At 41.9% G+C, this 23,560-nt stretch overlaps 2 protein-coding genes across 6 annotated transcripts in view; both read right to left on the reverse strand.

The window, feature by feature from the left end:
- Positions 1 to 1,315: 1,315 nt before the first annotated feature.
- On the reverse strand, positions 1,316 to 5,066 carry rnf181 (ring finger protein 181). Its single transcript, XM_079561779.1, has 6 exons — positions 5,002 to 5,066; positions 4,050 to 4,150; positions 2,999 to 3,132; positions 2,395 to 2,510; positions 1,734 to 1,808; positions 1,316 to 1,638 (listed from the first exon to the last, which is right to left on the reverse strand). Exons 2-6 carry the CDS (start codon positions 4,133 to 4,135, stop codon positions 1,579 to 1,581), a joined length of 471 nt encoding a protein of 156 aa, XP_079417905.1. The 5' UTR covers positions 4,136 to 4,150; positions 5,002 to 5,066; the 3' UTR covers positions 1,316 to 1,578.
- A 2,848-nt stretch (positions 5,067 to 7,914) lies between these two features.
- The window catches only part of LOC306971451 (paxillin-like), a 32,357-nt gene continuing 16,711 nt past the window's right edge, over positions 7,915 to 23,560 (reverse strand). Inside the window, exons 2-11 of one of the 5 annotated variants that reach the window (XM_079567729.1) lie at positions 16,303 to 16,511; positions 15,338 to 15,423; positions 15,120 to 15,259; positions 14,757 to 14,919; positions 14,057 to 14,171; positions 10,076 to 10,234; positions 9,771 to 9,944; positions 9,604 to 9,685; positions 9,387 to 9,535; positions 7,915 to 8,275 (exon numbers count right to left, since the gene is read on the reverse strand). In XM_079567729.1, the coding sequence (XP_079423855.1) occupies positions 8,009 to 8,275; positions 9,387 to 9,535; positions 9,604 to 9,685; positions 9,771 to 9,944; positions 10,076 to 10,234; positions 14,057 to 14,171; positions 14,757 to 14,919; positions 15,120 to 15,259; positions 15,338 to 15,423; positions 16,303 to 16,511 (1,544 nt within the window). In that variant the 3' untranslated portion in view covers positions 7,915 to 8,008. Of the gene's footprint in view, positions 8,276 to 9,386; positions 9,536 to 9,603; positions 9,686 to 9,770; positions 9,945 to 10,075; positions 10,235 to 11,076; positions 11,476 to 11,563; positions 11,971 to 12,270; positions 13,554 to 14,056; positions 14,172 to 14,738; positions 14,920 to 15,119; positions 15,260 to 15,337; positions 15,424 to 16,302; positions 16,512 to 23,560 lie in introns of those variants that run through there. The other 4 variants (XM_079567728.1, XM_079567730.1, XM_079567727.1 and 1 more) reach the window with 4 other exon arrangements.

Genomic DNA, 23,560 nt, shown 5'->3' on the forward strand with positions numbered 1-23,560 from the left:
GACCTGTTCACCGTCCACAACTGCCTCTAAAATCCTCCACTGTCACTCAAAAAACCGTCATGCACAAGCTTTATATAGAACCTGCAGTTACGCATAAGACCTGAGGTGGCAGTAGTGAGAATAAAATGACCAACTAGCATCTAGTCTCTTTAAACGATGTGGATGTTCCATGTGGATGAAAAGGGGAATTATATTGTAAGGCGTAATGATACCAGTACTTTGGCGTCCGCACAGTAAAGTGAAGATATTACTGCGCGGATGTCGATGTACTCGTGGCACAAAGTTAAGGACATATCTCAGTACGTAAAAACGGTGGCCTAGTCTTAAGAAAATCCAAAAATTTACAAAATTAAATCACCATTAAAGTTATTCAGTTGATTATCTCTAAAAACTCTTAATTGTGTAACTCATAAAAATGTATTTCCTTTATTCCTTTTCATGCTCCATATATAACACTGAGAGCAAAGAAAGCATTACTTTGTTGGTCCACTTGGTCCACTATGTCTTATGACCTTGTTTTGCAGTAATGATTTGAGATCGTTTGTCGCATACTTGTATTTGTCATGCGGAACATTTGAGAACCACTGGTGTAGACAATTAAGAAAAAAAAAAAAAACGGATGCCAGCAATATTTATTACTAAAGTCATGTTGCCTACCTCTTATATACTGTGCGGATTGTTGTCAAAGTCCATAAGGGGGCAGTATCGAGTACAACGTGGGCCTACAGTGTGTGATGAATTCAGTTTCGTTCTTCATCCAAATATTCCTTTGGGGTCGTGTGGAACTTTCTTTTTTTTTGTACATTTGTTGCCAAAAAACCATCATGATCTTGCGTTTTTCATTGTAGTTTCAGCCTTATCCAACATGTGGTGCTGGGACTGGCCTGTTCGTGAACATGTTTTAAACTTGATTTTCGTCCGGTTTAGGGCACTCTGTCGTCTAAACCTTCAAATGGCAGCTTGAATGAACCAACGATTTCAAAGTCAGGCCAAACATTTTTAATTTCAGTGTACGTCTGTTGTAGCTCATTACAGCTGCCTGATCTGTTCCAAGTCCTTTGTTTTTTCATCGCAAAGTCGCATCTTCTGTAAACGAACCACTGGGAACGACAAAGCTGAAAACGTCCCTCAAAAACTATATTACCTTGACTATTTGTTTTCTTTTATAAATTGTGTAAATATGTATGATTTGTTTATCATTTAGGTATTTTGATTTGACAGAGATTTATATTCAAATAAAATGAAATAAAAACTATAAATTGTTTGCGGATGTTTAGTGTGGACCGTTTGCATGTGCACGAAACAGACACAATAAAACTGAAATGTTCAAGTTTATTTGCAAACAACACATTTTTGGTCCAAGAGACAATGAGCTGCAGTTTTGCATTATTATAGTTTTTGGCTCAGGAAAAAAAAACAATTATAAATGATAAAACGGGGAACTGGGCTTTCTGCATAATAACCACGTAAAATATGATTTATGATGGGACACAAAGTTAAATATTTATTTTCCTATTTGTATCAAAAGTACAAATATTACACAGTATAATATAATTTAAAAAAGCGTGCACTGTCAAATCAAGTGTACATGGCTCCGTGAAGGTCCTCCAGTCTGTGCTCCCTCTGTCGTCTCCTCTCCTGTTGTTATAGAAACCATGCAACTTTATTTATGATCATGAAACCAAACCAAAGGTATAAACGGTCAGTGATCAATATTCGAAGCACACACTGACCTTGTCTTTTTTAAACTCCTCGTAGTCGGGGTCGTCGGTCGGTAACTCGTGACGACAAAGCGGACAGGAGTTTGTCTGGAGTAGAACAAAAAAGATAGTCTCTGGCATTGCCCATATATGGTCATGTTTCAAAACAGGAAAGGGGGGGGAAAAATTGCGAAAAATCTAAACTTCTCTAATTATTCAAAAACGACTTTAACAAATGCTGAATTATGAATATAGTTTTCTACTAAATAAAGATACAGAGACATGGAAAGGAGCAAAGTGGTTCAACAGCCCATAAATACATAAATAACGGATAATGTGCTAATGCTAACGCTAGCTAGAACTAGCTACGACTACCGTTTTTTCGCTTCTACTGAACAATCTGCTGTGACTAAACATTCACATGGACCCAATTTAGACTTGACTGTATGTCTATGTGATAAATATGTTTATATTTCGCCAGAAAAGGGCTAAAACGACTGAAAAATTATGTTTCCCAAAATATTCTGTTTTCCCCCTCGGCGAGACCACGCCCCCTTCTATGACGTGATGCTGTTTGTATCTATTGAAATCTTAAAAGGTTGAAACCAACCTATTCACTAATGATCTCATTTATTCTTGGCAGCTGTTTTAAAGTGGGTGTGACTCATGTTTTATTTAGTGGGTAAGTCCGTACCTTTTTTAACCAGGGCAGTATGCAGCCTGAGTGGAACAGGTGTTTGCAGGGCATCTCCCGAACCGTCTCTTGTTCCTCAAACTCCAACAAACAAACTGGACACTTCAGGCCCTTATCTGTGAAACAAAGTGCATTATTATTTATTCAAAATGCTGGTTTACAATGTCCTCCAAAGCAAGACGTTTGCAAATTCTTTGATTAAAAGGTTGCCGTAAAAAGAGCGTTTTTGGGCAGGCCGCTTCGCCCACCTCGCCAGTGTCAATGTGATGTCATATCGCTAAGCATTATGGGATTAGCAGCAATTGTAAACTCATGGAGATTTTAAAAGTAAAAATACTGGAGTTATTGTCCCCTTTAAAACATGTAAACACCACAGTGAGTTAGATGTATTTACCAGCAGTAACTCAGCTGCTAACGGACTTGTTCCACAGCCTTGTTCTCCACTTTTTCTACTGTTTTTAGCTAATGTTAGTCTATGGAAATGTATGCTAACAGCTGCAAAGATGGCGGATCTCCATGGTAACTGGGGGTTGGTAACTCTATTGTTGCTGATCAATGAGGCCATTGGTCAGTTTCTATTAAAATGTTGCGACGCGAGTATCACCTGCTTGTTCTGGAGAAATGACGACCGCCGGTAGAGTCTGAACTGCAGCTTTGGCGGCAGGAGGAGGAAGACGCTGGTCCCAGTCGGTCAGATCCAAACCCGAATCAAATAAATCAATTCCCTGCATCAACGATCTGAAAGTGAAATCAGAAGAAATTACACATATTCCAAAGCATTTAAAGCCGCCATTTTGGGCTGAATGATTATCTAATAATACCTTTCTTGCACTTATTGCAATTATATTTGCGATGTATGATATACAATCACAAATGAGTTCAGAGGGATTTCATTAAACATGTTTAGAAGCAGTAGCGTTTAAGACAGGGGTGTCAAACTCGCATATAATAGAGAACATTTTTCCAATAAATAAATAATAATGAGCTGTGATTTGGTCAAAGCCCCAACTTGACTGTAGTTTCATTAATAACAACGGCTTACACTTGTATTGCACTTTACAAGCCTGTGTCACGAGTTTCTCAAAGTACTACATAGTAATTATTCATTCACTCCACACTCGGTGGTGTTCAGCTGTTATCGAAGCCACAGCCGCCCTGTTGCAGACTGTCCATTTACCACATGGCTATATAATGTGTTGTTCATATCCTGAGCTCTTATTATGTCAGTGCCCTCTGCTGGACACGTGTGGAACTCTTTCCTTTTTTTTTTTTATTTAATGCCCCCTAGTGGCTAGAATGAGCATTCTGGTTATTCTTTAAAAAATCATAACTCCACAAAGGAATGGGCTAGACTAGAGACATATACTTTTTTTTTTTTTAATTCTCTGGAATTTATGCTCTACAAGGCTGGGGCCGGATTAAATCATCTCATGGGCCGGATCACCCCTGATTTAAGAGGAAGCTGAAATATGATCTGCTACATTGTTACAAGAATCCAAGGCGTTTAGGAACATGTTTATTAATGTGTGGACTACAGTCTTAACAGGTTTTACACAATATTAAAACTGATGAGTTTTGTTGATCGCAGAGTGCCTTACATTGCCTTTTTAACTGCAGCTCGACAGTCCTTCGTGTTATTAAAAAGTGGGACTTACCTGGCCAGTTCAAGTAATGCATTCTGTCGATACTGCTCCTCCGGATTGGTGGGCTCACAGTTGTGCTCTTCAAAGTAGGATGCCATGGTGGTTCAGTCAGGCTTTGAACAAAAAATACACATGTTTAAGAGAGCGTGCTGGGTCACACACACACACGGACACACACACAGACACACAGACACAGACACACACACACACAAAATAAGGTGTCCAACCATTTTTGCAACACAGAATCTGAAAGTTGCATCCACTTTTCTGTATCAGGGAAGGATTTTTTTCGCTTACATTTTTAGATTTGAAATAAGATTTTGTGGACCAAAATATATGCACAAATGCCAAACTATGTTACAACCAACCCCCATCTCCCCCCAATTGTGGACAGACGGGACCAGGACTGAAAACACAAAGACAATACCCTTCGATGCCTGATAGAGCAAAACCAGTGTGATTTTTGTTGGATTCAGCATTGTCCTAAATCAGCTCACAAAACTTAGACACCACATTTGTTGTAAAGCAGTGTTATTTTACAGTTATTAGCTATACACAAATGATCACTTGTGTACTAAGATTGAAGAGATTTATATTTGAGAATCTGGCGAGAATGTGAGCCAATAAGTAAAAGCAACTCGTGATAACTGACATGATGAAACAAAACAAGCAAATAAAACCAAACCAAAACGAGATATTTGCTACTAAAAGAACATTCTGACTTACGAAAATATGCCTTTCTGCATTTTAACGATTATAGTTCCCTTTTATCAAAAAACATGGGGGTTAATGAGGTTGAATGAACAAAGAACAGGAAATCAAGGAGAGTTAACAGCAATTTATGGTCAAGTCGCGGCCCAACTAAACACAAAATAACAACAAAATAAACGTTGCCATTTCGTTATATGGAAAATTACTAACCTATTACAAACTATTTTAAGATAACAGAGAAAAAGAGACTTACCTCTGCTCCTCGAAATGTCAATAAACCCTGTTGTCATTCTTCCGGGTTTGACGTAAAGAGCTCTGACCAATCAGAGCGGCCGCTTCGGTAGCGTAAAAAAAAAAAGAAAAGAAAACCGCTTTGTCGCCACCTACTGGTAAGTGTTTGTACGACGGTCTAATTTATGTGCAGTACTTTTATTATACAGAGGCGGGCAGTTCTCAGTTACATTTACGTGAAAGAATCTTACTCACAACACTTTTTACGACTCGAGTAATCATATTTTAAGTATTAGCACTCCAGTTGAGTTAAAAACAAGGAACACAATTTTAAATAAAACACTCTCGGTCTTTCTACACATCAGACTTTTATAATTAGTCGTCTAATGCTTTACTTTTACTTGAGTTATTATTTGGTATACTTCTACTTGATATTGTACCTCTATTGTAATTTTTATCAACATTCATGTTCATTCTGATTACGCAACATGCACCTTTTTCCTCCAGTTGAACAACCATTATATATATATATATATATTTTTTCTCTGCATTAAAGTTTCATTTCATCTTCTATCAAATTACTGGTCAAAATGAACAATATATTTTTGATGAATAAGTGATAACACAAAGCTCTTGCAACAGGTTTTAATACCAAAAACAGAATTTATTTGCATAATTAAGAAGAGTAAAGGCGAGACATCTTACTATACAGACCTATTAACAATCAACTGCAAAAGGAGGATGGGACACACTTACACAAGACACCAATCAAACTGCTTATGGCTTTGGCTAAATAGCAGCCCACAAGAAAAGGCTTGAAAAGATAGTCGCTATATGTCGGTTTAAATAGATTCACAAATCCCTGAACATATAACAGGCCCGATATGCATTTCAGGAATATCAAAATATAGACCCAGGTTATTACAGTAGACGCTGCCCACACTAACTCTTCATTATAAAGTCTGTTTAGCTTTGAATTTTGCTGCCTATATTCACAGACAAAATCAAAACAATATAGTTTTCTTTAGTAACTGTATATTACTAAATGTCCCAGTGTTGTTAGACATGGCACTGATAAAATGGCACATTGCTGTACAAACCCCTGGCACACACAAAGACTTGAAACAGTTGCATAGTGTTACGGACACAGGACTATAATAAAATCACAGTCTGGATTTTATAACACAGTAACAAAATGTTCTTTGTTATGCCTTAATGAGTGGTTCAGATAAAGGCTATATATACAGAAAAATTAAGCTGTAAGTCAAAGTATACAGAAGCGAGCCTCATGTTTTGCAATTTCACCCTAAACATGAGCGAGGCGGTCGGAGAGGCGAAGAGAGGAATGGTTTGTTGACGCAGTGTGAGGTTATTTTAAACAGAAGATTTACTATAAAATACACAATCTGGCATATTTCTGTTGTTAAATTGACTTAATCCAAATGCCAAATGCTTTGACTGGCAAAGGACAATCAGAAGTTTACATTGAAATGAGAGAATTAAAAACAAATAACGGGCTCTAAAAGGACACTCAACCAGTGAGCAACATCAAACGCACATCTTTACAGTGTTTCTCAGCCAAGTAAAAAGAAAAATATACAGACTCGACGACAACTCTGGGACTCTGATGATTTGAAAAGTTTAACAGTAAAAGTCAGTCTATGAATTCATTTTAACAGCACCGCACAACAGCCTCATTAGAGTTTATTTAAGGCTTAGGCTGCAACACTTTGCTGAATGTCTCTCCTCTTTCTATACCCTCTTTTCACTCTGAAACTTCTAAACTCATAATGTACACTTCTTGGCAAAAGTCTCTTCCTTCAAATATTTTTCGAACATGATTATTTTTGTTATGACATACGACGCATCGACTCAGTGTTTTCCGTCATTCCACTGTCAAAGGTTTCTCCCTCCCACCCTGACGACTAGACACCACTACAAGGCCCGTAAAAAACAGATATTTGGCAAACATTATTGCTGTGTGGTTGGAGGCGCCATGATTTTCCCAATCACTGACAGATTTCTTCTCAAAAAACAGACTTGACACACATTCATAATTCTCATGTTCAACATTACGGACAACTTTCTTTGACCAAAGCGTCTCACTGATGACACCCACAGAGGCTTCAGGAAGTATTCACACTTTTCTATTTATTCTTTGGTTATTATGATGAAGTCTGATACTGGCAAATCGTATTTTTACCATATTTTTTATTTCTATTTGAATGTGTTGTTGTAAGGTAATGAGCAATGTATTTACCAATAGAATCTAAAAACATAATTATAAACCCTTTAATTGTAAACATGCAGGGCTTAGCTGGAGGCTGGAAGCTAGAGTCCTATTTATTTCCATTGCAGCTGTTGTCATAGTAACAATAAAAAAATGTCTAACTGTTTTTGGAAATATGAGATAAACATTATTTTATCATCTGTAATCTCATTCCTCTTGTTCTGGCACCTCTGCCGCAACAGGACCACATTTTTCAGTTGTAGTTACACTTATAATCGCTAGTTTTAGTTTCATCTTATTTTTCTTGATCACTTCCTGCCTCCAGCCGAGGTCATCGATGATGTCATCAGTTAAAGGGTCTATTCACCTTATTCCGGACGTTCGCGTGGGCGCCGCCATGATATGTGCCCGCCTCTTTTCTCCTATCTGTTAACATGGAACTGGAGAAGTCCAAATAAAATCAGTCACTACACGAAAACAAAGCTGTTTTTCGGAGAAACGGTGCAGTGTTGACATGTTGATGCAAATGAACATTGGACATTTTACACAAATCAATCGACTAAACATCAGATTTCAGCTGAGAATATTTTCCCTCGTTCTCCTTGTTAATGAACGGGTTTCGCGCTTGACCGGAAGTGTCTGTACAACGGAAGTGCCGAGACAACACAAAAAGTGGCAAAAGTGGGCGGAATAAGGTGAATATGATTTTCCGTATTGGACTAACACATAACAAACCAGAAGAAAACTTTCTGAAGCCGCTGAAAACTCCTGTACTAACTCCCCTCGCGCTCTCTCCTCTCTAACTGAACAACTTGACGAAGCAGCCGTGGCAGTAGGGCTTGTCGTTCTGTTCTTTAAAAGTGCCTTTGTTGAGCTGCTTGAGGCAGAAGGCGCAGACAAAGTGCTCAGGGTGGAACTTCTTGGCCATGGCCGTGATGCAGCGTCCGGTGATGGGCTTCTGGCAGCCGGAGCAGAGGGAGCCGCGCCGTTCGTGGTAATGCACCTCGCAGTACGGCTGGCCGTCGTGCTCGAAGAAACTGCCATTCACGAACGGGGTGAAGCACTCCTGAGGGAACAAACAGGTTAGTCTTACAGCCGCGAAACCCAACATGGCCATCTCCTTACAAGAGGAAAAAGATACAGGATCATTTATTTTGCCATCGACGTCGCAATTTGAGGGGGGGGGGAGAGACAGGTGACACATGTTTTTAGAAGTGTCTAAATACAGTGAATTTTTAAAGGTCAATTATCACAGAAATAAAGAGTTAAAAAGCAGTGCAATGTACTTCAATGGTGATCTGACATGATTCACTTTGTATTATATGCAAGTTTCAGCAGCTCAATGGTCATTCCCTTATAAAACTGGGATGTGTGAGAGGTATTGCGAGAGCTAGAAACAAGTGGTGGCAGCAGCTAATAGTAATAATTATGCTGCACAACTTGCTTGAAAACGGCAGGAAGTGGGTAAAGATTTAAAACGTGAAGAGAAAATTATAAGCACACATTGATTCATTCCAATGATGTACAATGTATTTCAGGATTTTTGACATAGGGCGTGATTGATTTCTGGAGATAAATATTTTTGTTAAATTCATGCAGTCCTTATATTTGAAGAGTTTAGTAGTGTTAGGCTAGTGCATGTCTATGGTAACTAGTAGCCTGCATTAAAAACCTCTTCAAAATCATCGGGTCGTCCTCCATGTCTGATTTGTAGAAAGCTCCTTCGTGAATTCCACGTGTAGTAACGCCGGCCGCAGGTAAACAAACTACTGTAGATCCGGGAAATAGCAGATCACTCCACCGCTGCGTAGCTACAACCAGGAAGCTGATGCTGCTCAAATGTAAGGTCTTTTAAATTCAAAATGGCTATGTCTCAAAAATGATTCAGTCAACGCAGACATTTATATCTGGTATAGTCTGGTGTTATAAGTGATTTGCCTCAGGTGCACTGGGCTTGGGTCAGACTGTTTTTAATGCAGGCTACTAGTTACCATAGACATGCACTAGCCTAGCACTAGCCTAGCACCACTAAACTGTTCAAATATAAGGACTGCATGAATTAAAAAAAATATATATCTCCAGAAATCAACAACACTCTGGATAACTAGGAAATGAGGCCCTATGTCAGGGAATTATCCTTTTAATTTCATATAGCAGGAATAATGTGATATACAGACCCTGCAGACGAAACACTCCGGATGCCAAAGACAATTCAACGCGGAGATGTAGTTCTCCAGAATGGCTCTAGCGCAGCCGCCACATTTGGGCGCAAACATGTCAAAGTAATCCTTCCTGCAGTAGGCCTTCCCATCTTTTTCATGGAAACCTAAGCAAAACAGAAGATGGTTGGACATTTGATTGTAATATTAACTACATTATCAATAGCTGCTGTACCTTCTGGGCCAAAGAAGGATCCGCACTGGGCACAGAAGAAGTGCTCAGGATGCCATGTCCGATCCAACGCCGTTACGACTTTCTAAAATTGCATCACAAGCGCATAAATCGATTTTGGTTTTCTCCTGCAGGGAACATCATTCTAAAAAAAATTGCACATCACTCACATCGAGGATAGGCCCGTTGCAGTAGTAGCAGCGCGGGGAGAACAGGTTGTGGTAATCCGTCTCACAGTAGGGCTGCCCGTCGCGCTCAAAGAAATTCCTCGAACCGATTTCCTCCTGACAGTGTGTGCAAACGAAGTGCTCGGGATGCCACGTGCGGCCCATGGCAGTCACCACCTGGAAACAGAGGTGAAACCGGCATGTGATGCAAAGATTTCATTTCATAATCAACACAACATAATATAATACAAATTTCACGACTTTTCCCAATTAATTTGTATAAAAAGCAACAGGCGTTCGTTTCTCACCTGTCCCACAATAGGTTTACAGCAGGCTCCACAGACTCCTTTCGCCACGGTCTGCACCCCCAGTTTGTTGAGGTCCGACTGCAGGCTGCCGAGCATGTTGTCCAGCTTGTTCACCTGAGTCGGAGGTCCACCAGGCACCCCTTTCCCTTGGGCCATTATCTGAAAATGTAAAAAGGCGAAAGGTGTCCCAATGTTATTGCAAGGCTAATGTAGTACTACGCAATTTTACACTGAATTTTTATCACAGATCATTTCATTTATGCTTCAGTGTTTAAGATTTTTAAGTTAAAATATGGTTTACAACCAGTTTATATATACTATAATTTTGGCCCCTTTATACATCAGGTTTAGTGCTAATTTGTTCTAGATCAAGGCCGGGTGATACTTGGAAGATCAAAGATTTTATGAGTTGATGAACAACTGTCATATTGTATTCGTGTGTCACTTTGTGTGCGTAATAAAAATGATAAAAAATGACAAAAATGTTGCACTAAATAATAATTAAAAAAAACCTCTGTGTTCATATTTCTGTATATTTACACTGCCTGAGAAAAAAAGAAAGTTGCCACCTGGATGCACGTTATGATCTGGGGTTGCTGCAGTTGGTCAGGTCAAGAACTACATCAGACGACCTGAACCTCCTGAATGACCAAGGTATTTTTATCAATGTATTTCTTTTTCCCCTGATGGCACAGGCTTATTCCAAGATTATTCATCGGGCTCACATTGTGAAAGAGTGGCTCAGGGAGCATGCGGCATCATTTTCACGCACAGATTGGCCACAGACTCCATCCAGATCTAAATCCCATTGAGAATCTTTGGGATGTGCTGGAAAGGTCTTTGCACAGTGACCACACTCTCCCATCACCACAGTGACTGAGAGCTGTAATCAGAGCTATCGGCGGTTCAACCAAATATTATAGTGTTTTGTTTTTTTGTCAGGCAGTGCATCTTGTACCCATTTTTGAAAACCTAATGTGTAAAGAAGGGGGGGTTCATGCCTGCATTGGAGGGAAGACTGGGTTGTACTCTGTCTGGCAGGCTACAGACACCAGGACTTTAGGCGGTGCAGGTGGGTCCACAGGTGGGACGGGCTGTGGCGGGGCAATGAAAACAGGGCGTGGGGGCTCTGGTCGGGGAGCAGGGGGTTGTTGTATGGGGGCAGGCGGAGGTGAGGGCTTTTTCACGGGTGGACACGGGACAGGCTCCGGGATGTAAATGTGCTGTAGAGGAGGAGGAGAGGGGGGTGGAGGTGGCAGCGGCGGCGGGGTGGGGACCGGATGGTGGTTAAGGACAGGCCTTTTAGGTTCTTCTGTGACAGGGGGGCATCGTGGGGCAGGGGGAGAGAGGGGAGGAAGGATCTTTCGCACCGGGACAGGCGACTCTGGGGGGATAATGATCTGAAGGAAAGGACAGCAGAAAAGAGACAGATATAGAGGAGTAAAAGTGTAAAGCTGGAGAAAATTTGGCCACACCACTGGAGCAAACCTTGTCGACTTCATTAGTCGCCCCCTCTGCTCTGAAACGCTGCGGTTTGGAGGTCACAATGACGCCCTCCGTGAGCCAGTCGTCCGGTTGTTTACGGCGGTTTCGTTCAGAGCGACCGATCCCGAATTTCCCCTGGAGCTCCTCGATGAGGCGGTCCTGGGACGTGTTTTTATTGACAATCACCGGCCCCATTTTGCGCCGCAGGACTCCATCTCGGAACATGGGGTGCACGTTGGGGGTCTCTTTAGTGCGCCTGATCACAGACTTTATCTGAGAGGAAATGGCCATCGTCGTGTTATAGGAAGTTGTCAAACAAGAACAAGGCTTCTTTGGTAGCAGGTGAGTCGCAGGCCAAGGGGCTCAGCCGGATCAAACTCACACATCAAACTTGTTGCCAGGTTAGCATCCAAAATGACACTTTAAGTGATTATATAATCGTTTGTCTTGCAGCTGTTAGTGCTTTACATGCACAATGTTCAAGCCAAGCCTCAAGTACAAGACATGTTGATCCTATCAAGCCTCCACATCATCAAACAGTGCTTGTGTCAGTGAAAACCATGCTATGGTGACAAAACTCAAAAGATGAATCAACTGATGGCAAAACTACTGCCTATATACGCCTATGTGATCAAAACAACTGTGACAACCTTTGATGCTTGCAACCTTTCAATGTGTGACTTTGCATTTTGTCCAGAGCTAATGATGCTTTGTAGGGTGAAAAACGCTAATCAGACAATTTTTAAATAACACTCAAAGATTGGTGCATTTCAAACTGGAATGAGGTCAAATTATTAGTTTAAAAAGCAAAAAAGCTGCACTCGTTGCCCACAAAACCAGGCCATGCTGAGCATACATGTCCGGAGGCAGACACGCGGTCTATATTTGGGGAGTGCATGAGGGGCAGGTCCAGCGCCACGTCAGGGGTCCCGGGACAGGAAGAGGGGGTCATGCACTCGTCCATCCAGCTGGCCTCGGTCAGGGGCGTCATGCTGCCGTCTGTGTAGGGTCTCTCGGTGAACGGAGTCATGGTCCCGTCGTGGAAGGACATGGAGAGCTCCTCGTCGGCCCAGTCCAACTCCCCGTTGCCGTCCACCGAATCGTCCGTGATGGTGTTGGTGGTGCTCGCGAAAGTGTCCGGCTGAACGCTGTTTCGATCGTTGGGCAGGATGAGGTCTTCGTGAACCATGTCTGTTCCTAAACACTGGGCGTCCATCTTCAGCTGCAGCTCTTCCGCGTTATTCTGGGCAAAACTCATGGCTAAAAGCTTGTCTAACGCTTCATCCAGCGAGGGTTCATCATGTTGTACTGAAGTAACTGGCTCCTCGACGTGTCTACAAGGGACTGGCGGACCATTGTAAACCATGGAAGCCGAGGCATTTCCAATGTTGTACGCTGGCGGTTTGGGAAAAGGGACGGCAGGGAGCGGTGAGGGTGTCTTTGGCGCAGAAGTGGGCAGTGGAGTTAGGTTCTTAGACTGACTCGGACTTGAGTAGTTCAAATCATGATTGGAAAAAGAGGTTTTGTTTTCCGCGGCGAAGGGCGACACTCTCTCTACAGACGGACTAGGCGACTTGTGATCCAAAACCGTGTTCACCGATGTCATGGAAGGAGTGGTCGTCGTGGTGTTGGACGAGCTCGAGTTGCTCCTGAGCAGATTCGAGCTCGGGGCCGACTGAGAAAGCACTAGGAGGTTTTTCATTTGCGACGAAAGCATTGAAGCGGAGACGTCTATTGCGCCGTCCAAGTCTAAATCGCTTGCCGCCGAAATGGAAGACATGGGACTAATCGGTCGTAAGGGGCGGTTCACGTGGGGCGCAGACAAGCTGCTGTCTCTACCGTCTTCGTCAATGTGCAGCTCGAGACCAGGGAACAGAGGAGACGCGCAGCTGGAAGGATGGGACAGGTTTAGGAAAGGTGAAGACACTGGAGGGTGAGGAGGAGAGGTGGAGGACGGTCCGACCGGGTCAAACACAGAGCCCACAGAACTGGGCTGGAGAGGGGACAGAGAAAGAGAAAGAGAAAGAAATGAGAAAAGGACAAAAGGACTAGGACACGTTTACTAGAGCAGTGTTTCCCAACCAGGTGAAGGGGGATCACTTGCTTATTTCGAGACACAAATCTTCAAATCCAAAGGACACAAGAGAGACGGGGGCAGCATTACAAATCCATTTCTTTTGGCCGTGTTTGGCCATTGATACCATACCAATCTCGCTTCTAGCATTTAACAGAAATAATTTCAGATTCGAGGTGAGGTAAAACTACGTACTATATGAATTTATATCGTAGTAGTATTCAGTAGATTTTTAACAGTAAGAGAGAGTGAGAAAGTGAGAGTGGACTGATACAGGTGTAGTGGCTGTATGGATAAAAACCAAAGGAGAACATGGGGTAAAAATGTTGGGAACCACTGCTATAGATAGAAACAGACTACATAGTAGTGGTGATAGTGACAGATTTTTAAAGACTTGCGGATCGGTGTGTTGGGTTTTGTACCTTAAAGTCAGACAGAGAGGCCATGAGCTCGTCCAGTTCTCTTGTGGCGCAGGAGGCTGAGATTCGGGCTTGCTGCTGAGAGGGTGTGTCCAAATCACTGTGGCGGGACGAGGGGCTGGAAGACATAAATTAAAATGGGCTGTATTATTATGGGCAATCACAGAAACCCTATTTAGATACAAATGTGAACCGCCTTAGCTCTTGAACACAAGAGAAGCAGAAGAACACAGCCCATATGTTAATGGTTTATAATTTCAAATTGGCACATGCACCTATGGCCATATGACTGCAATCAAAACTTAAATAGTCCACATAACGTTAGGGGGATTACATTGTAATTAGGCTTAAAGTTTACACCATGTACGAGTTTCCTAACCGCACCACAATTTCCATTGCAAATTACAGTAAACGAGTCAGAATCAAACATCAAATAATGTTGCGCTTTTCTCATACAGTGCATCTAAACAGTCATTTTTACTTTTCCATTCACCCTTTGTAATACACAAGGACTTAAGTTTACTTTTTAGGATTCAGCGCCTTGGCGAAAAAATGTTGCCAGTTCTTTTACCCATTTTTTTGTCTTGTAAAAAGGAGACAAAAAGCCAGATAAACTCGGAACTCATAGGCAAAAGAATGAATAGCTCTGTCCATGGAAATGACAAAACTATTCTGGCTCGTGTACCTGGGCGACGGCACTGACCCCTCCAGCTCGTCCAGCAGGCTCTCCACAGTGGGGCGGGTCTCCTCTCTCATCCCGTTCCTCTTGGGCTTGTCCTGAAGTGGGGGGCTCACCATGATCTCTGGGGCGCTGCCGTTCTCATAGTGAGTGATGCTACAGGAGGGTAAAGGGGGAGCAGCCTCTTCTGTGGAAACAAAACAACGATGAGGTAGAGAAAAGGAGAGATATTGGGGAAAGCTGACCATAGTTTGCACATGGAGTCTATTTTATTTTATTTAAGTTTATTTGAATAGGGACAAGTATGCCACATAAACTCATAATACAAACTACAACATTTTAGCCAAAGCTAATTCTCAATGTCTAAACATAGCCTCGCGTGTGTACCTGTTGTGGCGAAGGAGGGGGCGCTCTGCTGCACAGCGTTAAGTTCCAGTAGCAGTCGGTCGAGCTCCGAGAGGTTACTACCCAGAGCAGAGGTCATGGCCGCTGTGGAGGAGTCCGATGACTTCTGTTTGTTTGGAAAACTAAGACACAAATAGACCACTGTCAGCAACAGGAGAGCACGAGCGAATGTTATGTTTCGTGTTCAAGTTGGAAAATACCTGTAGACGTGGTCCTCTTCCGCGTGAGATAGAGGGGAGCTGCTACTGTCCCGGGACCATGAGCTCTTCTGTGCTGAGGCTAAAGACTGGACAACATTCACATTCACATTAGTGCATTTCTATTATAGATTCTAAAGAATTATATTAATACTATTTTCAATGGATAGTATGGTACAGTGGTTTTCAACTGGTGGGTCGTGAGCCTTTCCCTCTTCTTTCAATATTTATCTTCTAAAAAAGTACAACAATGCCTTCGAGTCTTCTTTCGCTATCAGCTTGTTTTCATCATGATTTTATTTCGTTAGGCTTAACCAATTTTTATTCAATTTTAATCTGACGGGAAAATATGATATTTGGCATTACATAAGACAAATACATTTTTCTTTGGGTCGCAGTTTGTGTGTGATGGTGGGTCCCTGCACCATATCAGTTGAGAACCACTGATACAAAGTGTGATAAGAACATTTAAAAGTCGCCATGTGGATTTAACTAATGATCCGGGGTTGCTGCAGTTGGTCATGTCTAGGTTCAGCAACTCTAAGTGCTGAAAGAATGAGATCATGCGAGTGCCTGAACATCCTGAATGACCAAGTTATTCCATCAATGTATTTCTTCTTCTCTGATGGCCCGGGCATATTCCAAAATGCCAATGCCAGGATTCATTGGGCTCACACTGTGAAAGAGCAGGAGCATGAGGCATCATTTTTGTACGTGGATCTGCCACCACAGAGTTAAGATCTAAAACCCATTGAGAACCTTTGTGATGTGCTGGAGAAGGCTTTTGCACAGCGGTCATATTCTCTCATTATTAATACAAGATTTTTTGGACTTTGCAGATGCTTATTGAAACGATTCTACAGCGAACTAACAACAAAATCTTTCCAAAGTTGCTTTTTTCATTAAATTTACAATCCCTGTTATAGGTACGCCTATTGAAACATATAAATCTCATTTGTTGACGGTACCTGCTGTGAGGAGTGGTGAGAGTCTGGCGGGTCGATAAGAGAACCATTTAAAGCATCAGCGGAGGGCGGAGGCGGGACGGGGGGAGGGACTGACACATCCTGGTACGAGTGCCCTCCAGTCGGGATGGAGTACGGGGTCTCGTCGGGGAGAAACACTGGGCGCTTCGAGATGTGTGACGTGGTGGATTCCAGGTCCGCAAGCAACGCGTCTGAAAAGAAAAAGACATTCAAGAAATCTCTAGAAGTGAAGAGACTGGCATTTTTTCCAAACAAAGAAAGCTATTTTGAGAGATATTTATGACAATGTTTCACAGCATTGTCTTTTTAATGGCCGTTTCGCAGCTGTACAGCAACAGGCTATAAAAAAGTCAGTAACAATGCCTTTGTCTCGTTCCTGCCTTTCACCAACACTGTCTTCACTGCACAAGGCTAAATCATTGTCCAAACCTAATCCATCGGCCGCAAATACAGCGCTACCTTAAGTCCTTGGGGGTCTCGTCACTAAAATTACAGTCAATGAGCTGCTACCTGTCGGCAGACCAAGCACAAACATTTATAACCGTATGTCAATGGTTTGTGTGAGGAAGTGGATAGGACGGCACATTATGTTCATCATTTCACTGTTTTAACCAAAGTGGCGCAAGCTTATTTCAAGACAGGATTTTCAAAAGGAAACTTAAGCAACTTTATTTATACCACGCAGTTCGTACACAAGGCAACTCGATGCGCCTTACAGAAGAAGATATGGGAAATTACAATCAGGTTATAGTTAAGGCAAAGCACATAAACATCAAGACATGGCAAATGCACAGTACACGAGGTCACGTGCGGAATATTTTCTTGGGGACAGGAAAGACGACCGACCATTGACCGGGGGGTGGGGCTGAGGAAACGTAGACGCAGAATGATGTGGGCGTGGTTAGGGAGGGGTATGTGTGTGCAGTTGTTTAGAAGATGAATTCTGTGGGAATGCTGTGGTAGTAATTAGTGGTATACTACTCATAGGCCAGTGTTTGTACAAAGCACACGGGACTTTTGAGGGGTGTGTTATCAGCGCTGACGTCATTCAGATAATGCGGTATTACATTTTACAGTGGATGTGTCCAGTTGCTCACATCAACATTTTGGAGGTTGAGACTTGAAAGGTTTGGGAACGCCAGTGGAACCCCAATTGATTTTGTAACATGAATCACATACTAATCAAAACTGCTATTCGCATCAGAAAAATCGCAGTGACATCTTTTTTCCAGAATGGTGCAGCTCTAGCACAATAAACAAAATAAGCGATGATGTAATTCTACATGTGAAAGATCACCATCCTTTTTGAATAGAAAGATTGTTTAGCCAGGTTTTGTTTTCCCGGCATTGTCCTTTTAAAAGATAAGGTTTAAAGTTGGTGGCACATGTAAGCCAATATTTTCATAGGTGGAACTCCAATTATCCAGTATTTTACTAGAATGGCTGTTCTCTCTTTTCCCCCCATATTTTTAATGACCTTTTTTACAGGTGACATAGCGATTTCCCTGGTAGAAGTTTGACTCAGCCTTAATGCTTTCAAACCATTATCTCAATATTTAACAGTGTAGGTTTTTTCCCCCTCACATCTCGTAGCCCCTGTGGTTACAGAGCCCAAACAGTGTCCCACCCAGGGTTGAGGGGGTGCAGTGTGACCCCTCTGAGGCCGGGGGAACAAAATAGAGCCTTACATCACACAATCCATCCATCGTCAGGGCGTCCAGAATAGATTGCCATCACCAGCAGCGTACGGTTACACTACAGAGCTCTATGCTACGGGACTGGCGGTTTCAAGGAACCAACGGCACCGCTTTAAAAGTCCACAGACACCAGGGGATCAACATGATGCATCCAAAATGTATTTTACTGTAATGAAATACTGCTCAAAGCCATACACACAGCGTGGCTTAACTGCCTGATGACAAGTGTGGTTGGGATTACTGCACAAAACTACTGATTACTGATTACTCCTTCTAAAAGAGGCTTAGTTACAAAAAGTAATCAATAGTTACTTGATAAAGCAATTATAACCTAAACCCGATAAATTATTCCGGTGGATTAAAAAAATGATACTTTACTAAACCATTTAAACACATATTAAGCATTTTGTTTTAATCAGATTGTGTCGAAACATGACCAAAATCAGAAAATGGAAGCAAATTTCAAAAGTCCTGACTGAAACTGAACTATTGCCGTGTTAAATCTGCAAATCTTGCAAGTCTTGAAGTGCTCTGGGATTTTGCGATATATCGTGCCTTGTTGTTGCGATATGGATAATTTGCGCCAACTTTCTATGCCTTTCAAGATAGTAAATCTTGTCATTTCACTGATCTAATATAGGGAAAGCAAGCCCGTATTGAAATTCTATTAGTACAAATCTGAAATACAGTACAAGATGCCAATAAAACATGTTATTGTGACTAACTTTTGGGAGTCATTGTACTCACAGTATCTTCCCACCGCTCGCCTAAAGCCTGTCCTCGCGTTGGGAAGAGTCTACAGTAAGTGCGAGGCAGACAGCTCGGGCCGAATGGAGTGGCAGGGACGTCGAACGCTCTGCCGGGACATGGGGGAGTGGTCTATGGGTCGCACTTAGGTGAAAATATCCCTCAACAACTGTACGCCTTCATCCGTCTGGCATCCGCACAGCAGACGTCTAGTGTATCAGTGCAATGTCACAGTCAATTATAAAGGGGGACTGCTGCCCATGAATCATATGAGGTGTGATTCACAAACTTTTTACAGCAAGTGCCATTAGAAAACACGGGATTCCCCCCATTTCCCTAAAATAGCAATATAATAAATAAAGGACTTAACAACACTGATAAATAAACCCGGGAAGACCAGCACTAGATTTGGGCCAGGCCAGGGCTATACCAGGAGGAGTCAAGACTAAACCAGGACTAGATCCAAATGGAAATGTCACAAGAAAAAAAACGGTGTGCTAAACAAGCTTGTTCTGCATTTAGTCCAAGAAGGAGTCCATGACTAAGCCATTCCTGGTCTTAAGAAATATATAACCATGACAAAACCAGGACTAATTGAGGACCAAACTAGGCCTGATCCAAGGCTAATCCAAGACTAGCGATGCACATTCTGTTCCATTATTGGTTAACTGTAAACTGTTATTGGGAAACGGTTGTTTAATGTTATGTTTATTCGGCCCTTAAGTCTGATAAGGCTGTGTGCTGTTAAACGATACCAAAATGGTAACAAAAGAAAAGTTTATGTATGACTATTTTTAAAGGGCATTGAAAACAGAAAATGTTTTGATGCCTGTTGAGTCCAGGAACAGCACCAACGAAAGTTACTTGGTCGTTTCAGGTCAAATAAATGACAAAGTAATATATATAGTGTTTTATGGAATAAATCCACATTACTGTCCTGTTTTATGGTTCTACATGACAAATATGTCAGTATAGGCATGAAAAAAATATTGTTCAAGCATTTTTATCATCACATAAGCATTGTTAAAGTTAGGGCTGCACGATATTCAAGTAACTTGCGATACGGCGGTGCAATATTGCAATAACGGTATTATTGCGATATTCTTCTTTTTAAACACAAATCGGACAGGTTAAACTAAAACTGAACTTTAACACATTTTTAAGTTCTGTTCAATGTTTGTTTTTCGATCTCGGTCAGATCAAGGCCTTAGTGATGTTGCAATATCTGTATCCCAAGAAGCCTCAATATATCGCATTGCCTAATATCGCGACACGATATTTTATGCAATATATTGCAGCCTTAGTTAAAGTGCTGGTATTGAAAAACGTTTTATACTGGGCCCTGCTCTAATTCTGATAGATTTCAGAAGATTAGACTTTATCTTCTTTCTTAAACAGCGTAACAATTAATTGCTAGTATTTCTTTAAACCGATTAAGCCGATAATGGCGATTAATCGATTAACTGAATAATCAGGACCCTATATAGGACCTATATTCTTTTGATTTGACCTTTTTTCAGGGTACGAGGAACATACTCTATGCTTCAAGTGCTCGGGGAAACCGGTGCTCCCTATGCAGAAACGGGGGAGAACTAAGGTGAGCAATAGAGCAAAGTACATTTTTATCAGCTGACATACGATTATAGAAGCCCATGGGTTAAGTGTAGAATAAACACAACATACTTCATGCACCATTAATCAGTCAGCGGTGGAGGTCCTGGCAAGAAGTCGAAATGGCTACGAAGTTTGACATAAACCACACGGGGAGTATGGGTCTATTTAAAGTCAGAGTAGCCAGTGTTGTGCGCAAACGTGCTGAAATATCACGACCGGCTCAAAATAATCTGCACCTGGTGTGGACATGCTAAACCTGGACTTACAGCGGGCCCACTTTGTCACTTATAAAACAAAGAGAGCACACACTCCTACACACCCCTGCCGGTTTTAGGGCAAAGGTAACAAAGTCGGGGGAAAAAAAGTGTTATGTTGGAATTCCTGGTGGATTTACACGTTTCATGTAATACACTATTATAGCTGTCACAGAACGGCGCCTGCAGATTCGCTAATGAAGGTAATGTGTTCCTCAATAAGCCTAAATAGCCTTGACAAAATGGAGAGCAGAGCAGCCCGAGGCCTTGAAACCATTTGGAGAAGCGAAAGGCAAGATTTAATTCTCATCGCTCTCCCTCCCACCTGCTGATACAACGCACCTGCAGCCTGTGAACTCGCCAGCGCCACAGGGGACGGGAATTAAAGTCATTATTTAAACAGCACAATGAACTGCAATCGACGGAAAGTTGCCATTTTAACAGTCGCAAGTGGCACGGACGGCAAACTTTTGGGTAATAATATAAAAACTACCTGTTGGCAAAGGCAAATCCAAATCAAAAATCACAATGAATGAACCTTGCATCCTCGATTAATCGTTTGGACTTTGATGTGAGGCAGATTTTCATTTAGGCTTAACTTTATAATCCCAAAGGAGCAGGCTGCTTTTAGGCCTTCACCAATGCCTTGTTTATAAAGTCACGTAACACGAGTCAATGCTTAATAGGCCCAACAGGGCTTCTTTCGAGGAAGGCTGCTGTATTGAAGGGAAAACTCGCCCCTTGCTGAGCAAATTACATTCCGAGTTTATGCAAGAGCAGCATCAAAGAATGAGTACACACATTAAACGAAACCGGTGTTCACAAACCTTTTTCTCTTCTTTTTTTTAAAGGACTATAGTGGGTCTAAACCAGGACTAAACCAGGTCTAAAATAGGATTGAGCCATGGCTATACTAACCCAAAGGAGGATGAAAACATACAACATAATTGATAAAAGAAAAGTGTCATTCACAGCTCATTCACAGCTCATTCACAGCGTTTGACCCTTCTAACAGGGCAGCTCTGGTTAATAGAAAAGACAAACATACAGCGATTTGGTCTGATTTGCCTGAGGAGGGCAGCGATGGCATGAGGCTGGACAACAACAGTTCTTTGTCAAGTTTGGTCCCAGAAGAGTTATAAACATAAATAATGCAAACACTCACTGTAGGCCAAGTAACAGGATAATCTTTTCCATTAACCAGGGGGCAGAGCTGCAGAGACAAAGTCCAATTCTGCACTAACCGGATTCAGTAGTCCATTGTGGTCTGGTCAGGGTAAACTACTGTATCGACCTCTCATTCAAACATTAAATATGGGGCTGAACTACGTATTGTGTGAGGTGAGAGCTAATGGTCAGCATGGTCATGGTAGGGTTAATATAGCTCCAATTTAGTCTTATTTTGGTCCTGATTTGGTGAAAAACAGACATTGCTTATGATTTTTGGAATGTACCGTGTTGAAATTGTAACCAGGGCAAAAAAAAAAAAAAAGATTATTGAAATAGTTTAGAACCATTTTAATCATTATTACTCGTTTAATCTTTTTCACCAACTCAAAAACAGCAAAAATGACATGACTATGTAGTATTTTTGATGAAAAACCTTAAAGTTACTGGAGTGTATGTGGAGTGTTGTGTACATCGTAAATTTCATAAAGATGATCTGACTGTGTCTCAATTATGCAATCAGAAAGCACAATGAGCTTCACTCTTATTGTTGCCAATCATTTAAACCAGTTTGAAAATGAACATAAAAGGACTCTCTATCACTTCCTTAAATCCCAGCTCCTGTCCCAGATAAAGTCCCAGAACCATTTTTTTACTTATTCATTGTCCGTGAGAGTAAATACTACACTGACAGAAAAGAGAAAGGGAGAGAGGGATATTGTACATCCAATTACACAGCAGAGATCATTTTTCACTCAAACTTGGCTGTAAATACTGTTTAAGTGGCGCGACCCAGTGCAGGGAAAGCTGCAAGTGGGGTTTTCTGGCCTGTGACACCGGGGGGATATCGAAAGACCCCCCAATCATCCCATTAACACTTGTATTACCCCCAGAGGGACCACGAAAAGGATTTATTAAGGTAAACAAGTTACTTACTACTGCTGTAAAGCTCAGTAGCCAAACTCTTGGAGGGTCTTAGCTTTCGAATGGCTGGTTCACAGAAACAAACATTCACTTTAAGTTTACTTCATTAACATGTCCTCAAGTGGCATCACTTTAGCTTTATGTGGTACAAAGCCATTGCAAAAATCCTCTGCAGATTAATAACTTACAAAAATAATCGTTTGTTGCAGCCTTAATAGTATCATTATCGCAGTTTTGAAACAGTCGATTGTATGAGGTCAGGGACAATGGAGCCGTCATCAAAACAGATCTGACGAGGAGCAATAATGCAGGATGAATCCCTGGGACAGTAAACAGATTGCACTGTGTCGGGGGAGCCATTAGCGGTCGCGCTGTGAAAACTATAATGTCATATTGTTGGACAGTGCTCTGTGCAGTGTGGGCTGGGGATGGTGGAGGGAGACATTCTTGTGGCGGTGGGACGTGTACAGTCTTGTTGACCACACCCCCCTCGGCTCGCGCGACCACAGGCTTTATCAGATGGGAGCGAAGGTGCATGGGGAATTCCTCGCATTCCTGTGTCCACTAAGGAGAAAGAAGGCAATCAAGCGGCCAACGCAGAAGGTGGTTCAGGGAGAGGGAGCAGCCACGCCCCTCTGCAGTGAAACCATGGACAACCCGTCTTTAAATGGCGGCGCAACAAAAGGCACAGTCAAAATAAAGCTTTACAATGAAACAATCTGCACTCTCAACTAATCTGCGTGGTCTCTGTGTGAACAATCGCTACAGCGCCCCCACTCGAAATGCAAAAAAAAAGACGATTTCTAACTAATGTGAATATGAATAATGTGAATTTGT

Source organism: Gobius niger (genome assembly GCF_951799975.1).
Source record: "Gobius niger genome assembly, chromosome: 1".
Lineage (NCBI taxonomy): Eukaryota > Metazoa > Chordata > Actinopteri > Gobiiformes > Gobiidae > Gobius > Gobius niger.